Source organism: Caretta caretta, chromosome 27, assembly GCF_965140235.1.
Source record: "Caretta caretta isolate rCarCar2 chromosome 27, rCarCar1.hap1, whole genome shotgun sequence".
Lineage (NCBI taxonomy): Eukaryota > Metazoa > Chordata > Testudines > Cheloniidae > Caretta > Caretta caretta.
In genome coordinates this window covers 818,208-833,294 of record NC_134232.1, presented here as the reverse complement: position 1 = coordinate 833,294, position 15,087 = coordinate 818,208, and the positions used below count along the sequence as shown (strand labels likewise).

Here is a 15,087-nt window from a genome sequence, read left to right as displayed (position 1 = left end):
CTGTTATTGAGAGCACTGACAAGTTTCTCCCAACACAGATTTGTTTTATTAGCATGCTTTATCACTAGGCTATTGCATTTCTGTATTAATCTATGGAAGTCTCCCCAAGCACAATTATTTCACTGCTTTAGAGCAAGCCATTATGTAATTGCCAACTGTGGCCACGTTATTATTAGCCATTCACGGGGTCTCAAAGGAATTTCAGATAGTTCTCCAACCAAAAGTGAAGCAAGAAACGGTTTAATTTCCTTCCCTGGTGTAGATTCTAAGCAGGACTATTAGAAGTTACATTGTTCGGCCACGGGATGTTCTTTAACCTTTTTAAAGGTTCAGGGGAGGAAATGTGCACATGGTTTCAGAAGCAGAACTTTAAATGCCATTGTTCTCCAAACCTCATGTTGTTTTGCTTTCCTTTTCTAGCATCTTCATACTGAACATTTCTAGACTCAAGCCCTTACTTTTTTCATATCCGTGTCCTTAGATAGTAAACACATTCTTCATATTGAAGCTGTGACTTAAAATAGATTTTTACCTAAATGTTCAAAATCCCTTTAAAAAAAATTGTAATACCTTGTAACAATACAGTCTTAGTGAGGATTTTTTTCCATGTGCTCTAAGAAATATTTGAACTTAATCTTGCATTTTAGAAATATGTCAACCTGTATAATGCTCACCTTTAACAGTTTAAAAAACATAATTCACACATGAGGAGTCAAGACATTAAAAAGCAACTAATTCCTCTTGGAGAAATTCCTAGCCAGTGTATTTAGAAGCATTTTTGCATGTACGCTGGTGGTTTTTCTATTTCCTGTTCTTTAAGGATAGTAGCATGAGGATTCAGAGCTCATCTGCACCAGGTATTTATTCTCTGTAAAGAGTCATAAGCTTGTTTTTAGTGATATCACAACTGGTTTGTGGTAGAAAGAATTGAGGTTACAAATTTAAACTGTAACTTCAGAGGAGCAGCAAGCAGCTGGTGCAGATGAACTCCAAGGGTTCTCGTCTCGAATAAATAAATGCATAATTATAGCACTGCATTAGACTTACTGTAGTTCAGAATGTAGGCTTTCTTTAGAAACCCCTTCTCAGCCTTGAAGTTACAATTTTAACAAATAATCCTTTCAAGCTGAAAGCTGAGCTTTGAGCATATAAAGTGGTTTAAAAATGCTAACTACTCTGAAAAATCTGGCCCTATGCATCTCAAAATGGGCACCCAAATCTTTTATGTATAAGCTGGATAAGTAAAACAGAATGTGTGCGCGCATAAGCACATTGTGGATGCTGTTTTGTAGCTCAGGGTTGAAGGAATGCAAGAATCTATCCACCGATCTGTACTTGATATAAAGAATATCTGGCTTTCTGGTTCTTACAGCTAATGGAGAATCTGTGTCAGCTCAGTAAGTGAAGCTACTGTTTTGTGATGCAACGTTCCTGGTTCAAGTTCATAAATAAATATCAAATGAGGACAAGCCTTCATTTGAATTTTACTGGGTTGCATCCCTCAATCATGGGTCATTTTCTTGACTGGATACACTTACTCGTATAGTACTCTTGCATATAATAATCTTAATATTTCTCACAGATTTTGTGAGAGGATAAAATAATGGAACAACTGGGAAAGGTTGGTGACCACTGCTCACCATGGACGGAACCCAGCATAAATTTTACATGATGTTTTGCACTATGTAAGCCCTAGAAGGCCACATGCATTGCAGGTGCATTGGCTGTAATTTCAGTGGAGCTGTGCCTGCTTATTCCAGTGGTGAATTTGGCCCAGTGTTTCTAATTAAAACTGATTCTTCTGATCCCTTAGATGGTAGTTGCTATCTTGCTGAAAAGTGGATTGTTACCAGGAGTCCTTTGTGAAATCCAATGTCAGTTTGAGTACCAGTCTCTCTTGCGCCCGTGTTAGTTTAAGACATAAGACCTTCACTGTATAGTAATTAATGAAAGTGAACATATACATTAGTTATCTTTCAGAACATGATTAAAGTAAAACTAATTGACAGTCTAGCATACTGCTCCCCAACAGATTGTTATACTAATTTACATTAATGTAAATTTAATGTATTTAAGATACATTATTTTTAAACAGTTAAAAGTAGGATTTCAGTTTTGGAACTGCTAGCAAACCCTAATCTCTGTGGTACTACGGGTTCCTTCTGTATAACAGAAAATCAACCTGAATTTCTTTTTATGCTGGTCAACTTTTTGCAGGTGCCATTTCCCAGGTGCTACAATGCACTTTCACTCTTCAGAGTGCTTATGGTTTGTTTTACCCCAGAGTTTAGTAGTCACCGGGAATATATCAGATATAATAATGTTGCCATTGCATGCTTTATCCTGTAACACAAAGGAAATTTATTCTTCAATATATGTTTGTACAAAAGTTTCCAATCAGCCTTGTTTGAAATAAACTAGGGCTGTCAAGCAATTAAAAAAATTAATCGTGTTTAATCGCACTGCTAAACTATAATAAAATACCATTTATTTAAATAGTTTTGAATGTTTTCTACTTTTTTCAAATATATTGATTTCAGTTACAACACAGAATACAAAGTGTACAGTGCTCACTTTATATTTTTGATTACAAGTATTTGCAGTGTGAAAAAAACAAAAGAAATAGTATTTTTCAGTTCACCTAATACAAGTACTGTATTGCAATCTCTTTATCATGAAAGTTGAACTTACAAATGTAGAATTATGTACAAAAAAACTGCATTCAAAAATAAAACAATCTAATATTTTAGAGCCTGCGAGTCCACTCAATCCTATTTCTTGTTCAGCCAGTTGCTCAGACAAACAAGTTTGTTTACATTTTCAGGAGATATGGTAAACAAGAAGTGGGCAGCATGTCACCTGAAAGTGAGAACAGGTGTTCGCATGGCACTGTTGTAGCTGGCGTTGCAAGATATTTACAGGCCAGATTTGCAAAAGATTCATATGTCCCTTCATGTTTCAACCACCATTCCAGGGGATATGCGTCCATGCTGATGACGAGTTCTGCTCGATAGCCATCCAAAGCAGTGCGAACCGATGCATGTTCATTTTCATGATTTGAGTCAGATGCCACCAGTAGAAGGTTGATTTTCTTTTTTGGTGCTTCAGGTTCTGTAGTTTCTACATCAGAGTGTTGCTCCTTTAAGACTTCTGAAAGCATGCTCCACATCTCGTCCCTCTCAGATTTTGGAAGGCACTTCAGATTCTTAAACCTTGGGTCGAGAGCTATAGCTATCTTTAGAAATCTCACATTGGTACCTTCTTTGCATTTTGTGAAATCTGCGGTGAAAGTGTTCTTAAAATGAACATCGTGCTGCGTCATCATCTGAGACTGCTATAACATGAAGTATATGGCATAATGTGGATATAACCGAGCAGGGGACGTACAATTCTCCGCCAAGGAGTTCAGTCACAAATTTAATTAATGCATTATTTTTTTAATGAGTGTCATCAGCATAGTGATGGAATGGTGGCCAAAGCATGAAGGGGAATATGAATGTTTAGCACAGGGGTCAGCAACCTGCGGCATGCGAGCTGATTTTTAGTGGCACTCTGCTTCCAGCCGGGGTCCCAGCTGCCGGCCCCACTCAGCCCACTGCCAGTCTGGGGTTCCAGCCGCCAGCCCCTGGCACGCAAAACCTAAAATTACAGTAAATAAATCAAAACTTGGCACACCACTTCTCAAAGATTCCCTGGTTTAGCATATCTGGCATGTAAATATCTTGCAATGCGGGCTACAAAAGTGCCATGCAAATGCCTGTTCTCACTTTCTGGTGACATTGTAAATAAGAGGGCAGCATTATCTCCTGTTAATGTAAACAAACTTGTTTGTCTTAGCGATTGGCTGAGCAAGAAGGACAATTGAGTGGACTTGGAGGCTCTAAGGTTGTACATTGTTTTGTTTTTGAGTGCAGTTATGTAACAAAAAAAAATCTAGCTTTGTAAGTTGCACTTTCATGACAGAAATTGCACTCCAGTACTTGTATGAGGTGAATTGAAAAATACTGTTTCTTTTTTATCATTTTTACAGTGTGAATATTTGTAATCAAAAATAATATACGCTTTGATTTCAGTTACAACACAGAATACAATGTGTATGAAATGTAGAAAACCATCCAAAATATGTAATCCCTTTCAGTTGGTGGTCTGGTTTTAACAGTGCGATTAAAACCACAACTAATTTTTTTAATCGCGATTAATTATTTTTAGTTAATCACCTGAGTTAACTGCGATTTAATCGACAGCCCTAAAATAAACACTTTCTTCTCAGCTCCTGAAGGGCAAAACTCCTTAAAATCATCTTTGGGTTTGGTATTGCTATTAACGTACCAATTGTAATAATTTGGTTTGTGAAGTAGGATGGGTAGGCCCAGGGTTTTAGGTAGTAACAGACTGGCCTTTCATTTCCAATAGCAGGTCCAGCTCAGAACTACATTTCAGAATAATTACAACAGCCAATTTGGCTAATCATCGAATAACTGGTGTCCAGATCACTGATGTATAGTAGGAAAGCTGCTTTATAGGCTGAACCCAGCAGACCTGGTTGGAGCACCGTGGAGTTAAACCGTGGTCTTTGTGCTGTGAGATTAATTGGCTGGATTAGGATTTGTACTGTGAGAGGAGAGAATGGAACAATGGGACCCAGAGCCTTTTGGCATTATCACAGTACAAAAAATAACCGTCCTTTCTAAGGGGTGGTAACAGTTCACTTAAAATTATATCAACCACAAAAAATCTCCACCACCATTGGGATGTTAAATTCATGTGCATTTGATGGTAGACTGATCTAGCTGGCACGATGGCTGTGCATACATCTTCACTTTAAAAATTCAGTTTCCCCATTATTTCTGGTAAACTGCAGCTACCTGTGCACCTTCTCATGCAGCCGTCACCCTACTGGGGCACAACTTCACTTGTTTTAACTAAATCTAGTGGGCATCCTCATTCCTGGTATAGTTTAATAGAATTTGGTAGAAATACACCAGGGATGAAATTGATCTGCAGGTGTTACTGCATTGCTGTTCTTAGTTTGTGCTTGTACTCATCCTTGTTGAATTACATACCACTTAAGATTAGATAGAAAAGCTCCAGGTATCCCTCAAAACGCAGAGAATGTCAGTACTTGTAGATGGAGTTTTCTGTTCCACAGCAGCGAGATTGATCTTTGGGTGGGTTAAGGAAGTTCAGTCGGCATTTTGGTCTTAGCTTTATGTGAAGTAGCAGCTGCCAGTTTTAAAATTATTTTATTAATTGGCTTGAAAATTTGAATTGCTTTTTTCTCATGTGAGCTCAGCTCATCTGATGCACTTCATTTGTAGCCATAAGGTGGGTTTATTAAATAGTTGTACTAAACATTTTGTCAGTCTCCAGCTACAGAACCACACATTCTAGATTGTAAATTCTCAGTGAAGGTGCTGTTCTGTACGGTTGTGACCACTTAACAAATGCATTAGTTATAAGAATACTGTTTTCTGATGTAGAACATGTAAAGGCCAGATTTAAAAAAAAGAAATTATAATTAAATTTCTCACAACACTCACATATATTTTAGTTTGTAGGAGAACATGGGTGTATCATTAAGTTGCTCTAAAACAATGTTTATATTTTAACCAGTGTCATGTTAAGGTTTCCATACGAAGGCTTTTTTCCTTAATGGAATTGTTCAGTTTCACTGATTATTTTACAGGAACTTAACGGTACTGACTTTCATTAATATTGCAGGATTATGTCGACAAAGAAAAGGCAATTGCCAAGGCCCTGGAAGACCTCCGAGCAAACTTTTACTGTGAACTCTGTGACAAGCAGTATCAAAAACATCAAGAGTTTGACAACCACATAAACTCTTATGACCATGCTCATAAACAGGTAAACAGCTGCTGTCACTGCAGATAAGCACCATGATATTCTCATTACAGAGCCCTTGCGTGTTAATATCTTGAATGTCCCTATATCCCCAGGAGAAGCCTCTTGCTGCTCTTGGTTGAGATGTGTTCTATTGTCAGCAATGGAATACTCATTGAAAGTAATGTATCTGCTGGCATCAAGGGGTTAAGCTTTGAACTAACCATGTTCAGGAGCAGGCTGCAGTCAGACTGAAAAGGAGATTAGGTGTGTATGGATGGTTCCCACTTAATTCATCAATGCTTTGAAATGAGCACTGCGGCATCTGAGGCCCAAGTAATAGGCCCTATGGTGAATTCTAATAACTGGGATATCTGGCTTCACATACTAGACTGCAAATGGAATAGAGAACTGTGAATCTGGCCAACATAATAGATTTTATTAAAAGAATGGCCTTTGCAGCAAGAAAAAAGTCATTAGGAGTAATATCCGAGTCCTGTAACTCCATTGAGTTGGCCAGTTCTAAAAAATTTTCTGTTGAAACAGACTGAATTTCAAAAGGTGGCCTCTGTTGTGATATCTATAGACATCTTGCTTTATGTTCATTACTAAAAGTTCAGGCCTCTGACTTAGTCTGTTCAGACACTTTAGACCAGTTGTTTTCAAACTTTTTGTATTGGTGACCCCTTTCACACAGCAAGCTTCTGAGTGTGGACCCCCCCCACATTAAAAATGGGAGGGGTAATTTAATTTAATGGCGTCTGGGAGCTGATAGCTTGCAACCCCCATGTAATCACCTTGTGACCCACTGAGGGGTCATGACCTCCAGTTTGAGAACCCCTGCTTTAGACCGATTGAGTTTTAGGCATTACATAACTTTCTGTTTTAAATGTGTGTCTATAGCTAGACCGGGTGGGTGAGGTAATATCTTGAATTGGACCAACTTCTGTTGGTGAAAGAGACGCTGAAGAAGAGCTCTGTGTAGCTCGAAAGCCTGTCTCACCAACAGAAGTTGGTCCAATAAAGCTATTATCTCACCCACCTTCTCTCTGCAATATACTGGGACCAACACGGCTACAACAGCGCTGTCTATAGATATCACTTCTCAGAGAGAAGGGATTTTGGTCTTCTGTAATATTACATCTAATAGAACCTCATTAATTTGTGCTGATGACTGGGGGAAGTATTGTGCATTACTGACTTTTGTAAAACAGGAAGTGAGCAACAAATCCAATTTTAAAACCAAGGAGAATGCATCACAAAATATACTTTGTTCATTTAAGTGTAGAATTTGATACTAAATAAATTCAGTATTTTTTAAAAGTAATAAAGTCTTAATAATATGAGACCTCACTATAGCACTCCTCAATTCTCCAAAAACAATAGTGCAATGAATTATGAGGTTTACAGACTAGCAAAGTACAAATTAGTGAGTTTCTATGGAATTATGGAAAACCGTTATACAATGGCTATTTAGACTAAGTTGATGGACACATTAGACTGCTAATGATGGAGTTGATTCAACCTTCTGATTTAATATGGTTTGGACTTTTCATCGGTTTGGCTGAAATTTGAGTGCATGGCAACAGGGAGGGCCTCTTTAATACCATATCTTTCAGTGTGATGATATATTAATGGCAGCTCTTGATAAGTGTATCTGTGCAATTAACAACAATGCTCAGTGGTTTGAGCATTGGCCTACTAAACCCAGGGTTGTGAGTTCAATCCTTGAGGGGGCCGTTTAGGGATCTGGGCCAAAAATTGGGGACTGGTCCTGCTCTGAGCAGGGGGTTAGACTAGATGACCTCCTGAGGTCCCTTCCAACCCAGATATTCTATGAACCTGTGATCTACAGGAGAGTGACTGAATTGATAGTGTATGTTTCAGCCACTGCTTAGAGAGGCTTATAAAGGAAAAACTGACCTGCAGAGCACGGGCCAACCTCATGCTGGTGGAAGAACTGTCCACCACTAGTTCCCGAGAACAGGGTGGCAGAATTAAAAGCTGCTTGGGGAAAACTTTATGCTGGCACAGTCTTCTCATCCGTACAAATAGATTTCTGCTTTTGGTGAAAAACTGTTGGTGGTGGCCATCTGAATGGATACCACCACTGGGTAATTGCAGCTGTTACACCAGTATTGAATGAGTCCTGGAGCTCGTGAGCCGCCAGATTTTTTTTTTTTATGGGAAATCATCCAATAAACAGTTCAGGAAGTCGTCTATAGAAAGTTAAAGGCAGAAGAAATCAAGCTGCATTTAGGAGTTTGGCCTGTGCAGTGTTACGGTGCAGGTGGTCTTGCTAAGAAGATCTGAGTTTAGCAGCAAATCTGAAACTGCCTGGGAATAAGTGAAATAGAATCTTGCAGTAGAGAACTGTATCTTAGTATGTCCCATTGCCTTTACTAATTACAATTGAAGGTAGGGTCACTTCTGAGGGACAGATATATCCTTTTTATGAGGATAGCTTTTAAAATACTAGTGTAGTTTCGATGCCAGACAATAAAAGGTATATTGACTGTTCAGATTTCCTAGAATCATCTTTGATCAGTGAAGGAAGCAGTGATGTGAAGAAGACAAAAGCAAATATTCTTCTTGAGCATTGACTTATGCAAGTAGTTATTAAGGTTAGTTAATTAGCCCAAAAGGAGGACTAGTGTGCTAAAGTAAACCAAGTGCAAGTTGTTCTGCATAACCTTTAGTTGAAGTTGAAAATTTTTAAAAAGCTCTCCCATTTTCTAGAATATTTTTCCTTAGTTATGCAGCCTCTTCATGGAAAAGGCAGCAGTAATGGTTACCTTCCAAAGAAATAATGAAGGTGGATTAGAGAGGACATTTTAGAAGTGAGTTGACTTTTTATTATCTAATTCTATACAGTAGAGAGATTCCAACAGGAAAAGAGAAGATACAGTTAAGGTGAATCACCTTCTGCCTATTGCCAGAATGTATCGGGGACTGAGATTAAATAAAGCACTTGCAGACTTGATTTCCTAATTCATACTTGCTTTGGATCATTTTTCTTCTCAACTAAAACTTGAGTATGACATAGGCTGGGAACTTGTATTTCCCATTTGGCTTTATTGCTGGGGAATACAAGACCCCACAACATCCTTAGTGATAAATATACCAAACCTCTGTAGTCACTGGAGTTTGGTGTGCTTGGCAATAGTGATCCGATACAGATGTGTGAGAGGGAGAAATTCTTAAGACAATAACTTCAGTTTACATTTTCCATAGCATATTACTTGTCAAGAGTAAATTTCCTTTGAGAATAGTCTTTGCTTTTAAATACTTTAAAATGGCAGTTTGCTTATTTCTAAAACTGCTCAGTGGACATTACTTTATCCCTATTAAATAGATCTTCCATCCCTACATCTCCTTCTATCCCCAAGATATAAAGACACTGTCTTGTATTCCAGGAAGGAACTCAAGATTATTGCGAATCAGGGACAATAGGTAAGTGTATGGATCCCTACCCAGTAAATTTTGGACCTGCCACCAAGTTGTCAACATTAAAAGTATAAAGGGAAAGTCCTGGTTATGTTGGTTTGTTAATGGAGGGATATATTTGAGTTCTCCAGCCGCGCTACCAAATTCAAAACACCAGGAATTCTCTTTCTGGAATTTTTCAGATTTTGAATTGTGCATTAAATTGTGAAATACATATTCTTGTGACTGCCAAGACTCATTGGCTGGTTTAATTCTCGAAGTTTTTAACCAGAATATCTGGGAAATAACAATTTTTTGTCCTTAAAAATAAGGTTAACGTTTGAAAATAAGAAGATGTAATGGATGTTTTAAAGAGTATAACCCCATCCTCAGAGTAGTAAATTCCTCTAAGGAAAAACTTGAGGACTACTTATGGCAACTGATATTCATGCAGAAGGGGAAAAATGACTCCAATAAATTAAGCCTTTTTGAGAACATTGAAAGAGCAGTTAAAAAGGGTTAATTTTGCTTTGTGCCATGGAAAGCTACTGTAATTTTAATGGAGATTTCTAAATGAGGGGAGAGCTGTTGGGTTTGACAACCAAACGTTAACTGTTGTGTGAACTGTCCCACCTCTGAAGCTGCAAAAATCCCGATGACAGCCTTTTATTAAAGGTTCAAATTCAAAAAGAAAGTGTAGATAAAGGGAAAACTTTGGTAGCTAGCAGCTGATTTAGTGATATAGAAAAGAACCCCTCCTCACAGTTAATCCCTCAACTCAAATGCATGCCATTAGGCATGTAGAGAGCCCACCAAAGCCCTTGTGTTTTATGGGGGTGGCAGATTTCTCCCTTTCTCTGTGGTGCTACATCAGTCACCTTTGAATTAAACCAGCTCTATGTGGCTTGGAATGATACATGTAGCTTTCCAGCCTCGGCACTCAAATATTCTATATTTACATTAAGAAGCAAAAATGGCCATTCTCCTTTCTTAGGGCCCTATCCCTATTTTAATAAGTCATACAGTATTGATGACCGTCAGATCAGACAGGGATCCTCCATCTTCTGAATTGTGTATTATCATACACTACAGCTTTGCAAAACTCCTGAGCCTGTAACCGTCCTCCTCTTAAATCTTACAGCTTCTGGCTTTTTTTTTTTTTTCTTTAAATCATCCTCTCATTTGACTCCAGGAAGTTTTAAGTTCTGTAACATAGCATTGATCAAATGTTTTCTGAACTTTCCTATCTATATCCATTGCTACTGTGCCAAGAGAGGGAGAAGCACCATTGCACCGCCCAGCAGAAAGGAAAGTGCTCCATGTGTAGCACAGGATAGTTGAGTTTTCCGTGGCAAGTCTTGTCTTCAAATGGGAGCGCCCCAGAATGTTCACATGTGTGAGGATTGCAGATTTACTTGAAATAGAATGCAACTCATGCAACAGTATGATCCGACTAGAGAATCCATCCCTTCCCGGCTACTGTCCTCATCTCTCTGCCAACTGTTATTAAAAAGTACTCTAATTTTATTTAATATATAACAGCAGATACTGGTTTTCTGAACCTTTTACATGAGTTTGTCCTGTATTATATAAGCTGCTGGGAGAGAACTATATGGTCTGTCATTCATTGTGCATACTTCCAGAGATTCTGGATTTCATTTCATAAAAATGAATATAACTTTGCACTTGTTTTTTACACTCATGTAGCAAGACAAGTGTTTTTGCACCAACTTGTGTGTTGGACACGGACATGGTGTGACGGAAGTGGATTCTCATTTCATCTTTGTCTCACTGAAAGCTATTGCCCTTCGCTGATATTCTTAGCATTCACAAAGCAACAAATTCCAGATGTGGCGTAGACTAAGATATAGTTCTGTAGTATGCCCAGAGCAGTGGGGATCCAGTTCTGTTAAATAACTTCCCATGTTATATATGGAATAAGGCAGACACAAGGGGAAGAGCATCAACAAAATAGCCTTCCAAAATGTGCCTTTCTTCATAAAAACTCCTACATCCTCATATTTCAGTTGGTTCTAAGATACTTGTTTCATTTTTAGAGCAGACTGTTACTGCTTTAGTGTTGCCAGAGTCTCTACTTTATAGCATACAACACCGAGCAGCTTCAGGGTATTCTCTTCACTGTGTGAACTCCTCTGTACTTGAGTTCTATCTGAAGACAGATACACACTAAAGACCACGAGTAAACTTTTCTCCTTTCTCCCCACAACTGAGATCTATGCATGATTTTGTTTCAGATTAGCTTTCTCCTTCTGTCCAAAGAGTTCTGAGCTGAAAATACATACTCCGCAGACTCAGCTGTCTTGTACGCTAATAAAATAGGTACCAGATTAAATGGTGTAAAGTGAACTTCAGCCTGGAATGCTTTGGTTACTTAATGGGTCAGAATTCTGGCTTCACTGTTCGTTCTTACATGCTCTACTGAGCAGCTGTTTGTCTTGACTGAGTCTTCCTTATGTGTCTGTGATGGGCATATCTCCAGAGTCTTGTATGTAGCATAAATTTTAAAATCATCCAGGAATGTAGTCTGTTTGAGCTCGAGAAGTCTGTGGGCATATTTTGTAGGAGGGTTGTAAGTTAGTTGCTTTAAATGCCAGCAGCTCATGGCATCATAAGACATACTCCTTTACTTCTTTCTGTGCACCAGATTACTATGGTAACTAGAGAGCTCTAGAAACCCTGTTCTGCAAGCTCCTGAAATCATTGGGAATTTTGCCTTCCATGGGCACAGGATCAAGATCTAAGTCTCTCATGAAAATATTCGCACTGTCCGTCCAAGCTGAGGTTGGTGGCTGTGGATGAAAACACCACCAATCCTATGGGATGAAGCATTTCAGAGTGTTTTGTGATGTTCTCCTCAGTGCAATCTGAGTGCCTTATCCAGCTTAAGTGTCTAAATTCTGGTAAAATTCATTTAAAGGCTTGGAGACTTGGGTGTTTCTTGATTGGCTAGTTTGTGTGATTTTGTGAAAGTGGTCTCTCAGTATAACCATTACTGCATTTTGATTAATAAAGTGGTGAATAATACTCTTGGTTTTCTGGTAACTTTCGTTCTGAAGTAGGTCACTAAATGTATTGCTACTTGGAAAGCATTTCTGCTTCCTAGGAAAACCAGTTCCTCAAGCCATGCCTTTTTTTTTTTTCAGGAAAAAATATTTCCTGATTTCTAAATCCTCTTGCAGCATGAAATTGTAATTTTGGTTTAGTAAAGCTCATAACAGAAAAATCTCTTATTAATCAGTATTTAAGAAAGGAGTGATGTTCTTGTTGATGAGTTTAGGGACCTTAGAATTAGCTGATGAGTATTTGTTTAGGGATTTTAGATGGAAAATGATTGCTTTAATACAAGGCAGATTATTAAATAGCTTTCTGTGCAAGTTGAGGCCTTGTGTGTTGAAAAATGTAAATTGGCATCCCATAATTGCGGATTCTGCTAGATTTAGGCCTTGATGGTTTTGGTTGTGTCTATCCCAATTGTGTTTGGATCGGTGGGTGGTTTTATTAGTATTGTAATTCCATTGACTGGTCATCCATTGGTGTGTTCATATGTGCTCCTTAGTTCAATTCTGGGCTTGGAAAGGAGGGGCTAATTGTTCTTTCCATGGCAGGACTTTGTATAAGACCACTCCACAAGTTGCTCTGCACTTACCAAACTGCCTATGAACAAGGACTTTTGGATCTTGTGTCCATAATAATCTGTTTTTATAGGTTTGCAAACTGATCTTTTGTTTTTCCATGGTTGTTAACATGTTTCACTTACAAGTAAATTAGCCAGATTTCTTGGCATTTGGCTACTTCCAAACTTTGTTTTTGCTTGAAAAAGAATCTTTCATAGAGCCAGAGAGACTAACTACATAATATTCCTCATTTTATATCTCATTTGGTACAATTCTGAAGAATGATGGTGCAGTGTTGTGTGGGAGAGTTTAAAATGCTAAAGCTAGCAGTTAGATCATCCTTACATCCAGTGAATAAAGTTAATGTGCACTGTTGCTGAATTAAATTGAAGATTAACCTGACCATTGTCTGTTGGTATTAAAGGAATTATGCCTCGTGTCCTGTAGTGCAGTATTCACAGGTCATAATTATCAAGAACATACTGTAAATGAATTTCCCATTGCACTATTATTTACATAGACTTTCTTACTGATTGAGAATAGTTGACAGTACACGGAAGTTTTTATATTGATAATTAGAGTGTCTGGAATACACTATGGATTGGGGCATGTTATGCAGAGTTTATGTAAAATCAGATAATTGTTTTTCTGGAGGTGGGGGATAGCACAGATTTTTGTGGATACAGACTAACACGGCTGCTACTCTGAAACCACAGATTTTAGGACACTGTTGGTTTGGCTCTTGAAAACCGTGTAATTACTGTTGTCCTACGCAAATCACAGGTAAAGATTCAGCTCAGCTATCTCATTCCCTTCCTTTACATAGTCGGCAGCATATTTGTATAGTATAGTGATACTGCACTTCCTAGTGCTTTGCATTGTATTTCTCACTTCAAAATCAAAAGTGGTGTTGTGTGTGGGGGGGAAGAGCAGCGTTGAAGGAAGCATTAATTGTCTAGTTAAACTGTGTGTGTAATGAAAACAAGATTACACTGTGGGCAGCACCACCATATTTAAGCCTGCAACTCTAGTGAGCCTGCATTAAGTTCCAAAGGTGGGTGTTTAAAGCCACATCTGAAGGATGGCAGTGGGTTTCTGGGAGTTCTGCGTTTGCACCCTGCATTTACTCATACAAAGTGAAAAGTTGTAATTCATTTTTATTGTAAATAGCTGGGTCATTTTTTCCCCAAATCGTTGAAAAATCCAGAAACTTGGCATCGAACCCCAGTTAAATTGTTTTGCCAGCTGTTGGTGACTTTTAACTTCCTGGAGCATTTAGATAAGCAGTTTTAATCAGCATGAAAAAGCTGATACCATTGCTTAGCCTGTTCTTCCTCTCGAAAGAAATTTACTATTCATTATTTAACATGTTACCCTTTTCCGCCCTCCCCCAGACCCTAAGCCCTTTTCATCCTGGTCGAAGTAGCAGTTATTCCAGGTGGGATCATTGCTGTGTATGTGTGTGTGTGTGTACATGCATTCCCTTCCTCTTACCCCTGAAACTGAACCTTTTAGCTTTGGTGGATCAGCTCCTTAGTCAATATAATAGTTTGCAGATATACTGAGAGCTTGTGTAGTAATGCTTGCTTTTATTTTTTCTCTTTTCCACTCTTGTTATATTTTTACTTTCTTTTTTCTTTGTGATGTGACATTTTCAGCTGATGTGTTGAAAGCAAATCCTTCTAATTTTGGAGTCCAGATCACAAGAGTGAGTTTCCTTCTACTAGTGTCTGTAGCTGTATTTCTTTTTTTCTTATTTTGTGTGTGTACGCGTGTCCTCCCTTCTGTTTTTGATAAAGCTCAATCACATTTAGTAAATATTATTAGGTAAGAGAATCCCCCCGTCTTGTCAAATCTTCATCTTTTTCACAAAGCAATGTTCACTTTACATTGGGTAAAATCAGTTCCTCAAACTTGATCCGTTTGATCGATTTTCAGATCCTAGCATGTGAAGAATATCTCTGTGCAGTTCTGTTCTAATCAAGAGTCAGCCTTCAGTAAAGGTTATATTTTGAAGTAAACAATTGTTAAATTATAGGCCAAGGTTTTTCAAAAGTGACTACTGATTTTTGAATTCCCCAATTTTTAGGAGCTCAACGTAACACACTTTACAGGGATCTGTTTTTCAGAGGGAGAGTGCTCAGTACTTTCTGAAAATCAGGCCCTTTTAAAGTGTCTCAAATTG

At 38.3% G+C, this 15,087-nt stretch overlaps 1 protein-coding gene across 9 annotated transcripts in view; it reads left to right on the top strand.

The window, feature by feature from the left end:
• GPATCH8 (G-patch domain containing 8) overlaps positions 1–15,087 on the top strand; it is a 77,714-nt gene that overhangs the window by 54,530 nt on the left and 8,097 nt on the right. For 8 of the 9 annotated variants that reach the window (XM_048829709.2, XM_048829713.2, XM_048829712.2 and 5 more), the window contains 3 exons: positions 5,722–5,865; positions 9,258–9,294; positions 14,561–14,610. In XM_048829709.2, the coding sequence (XP_048685666.2) occupies positions 5,722–5,865; positions 9,258–9,294; positions 14,561–14,610 (231 nt within the window). The remainder of the gene's footprint in view (positions 1–5,721; positions 5,866–9,257; positions 9,295–14,560; positions 14,611–15,087) is intronic. The other variant, XM_048829711.2, reaches the window with a different exon arrangement.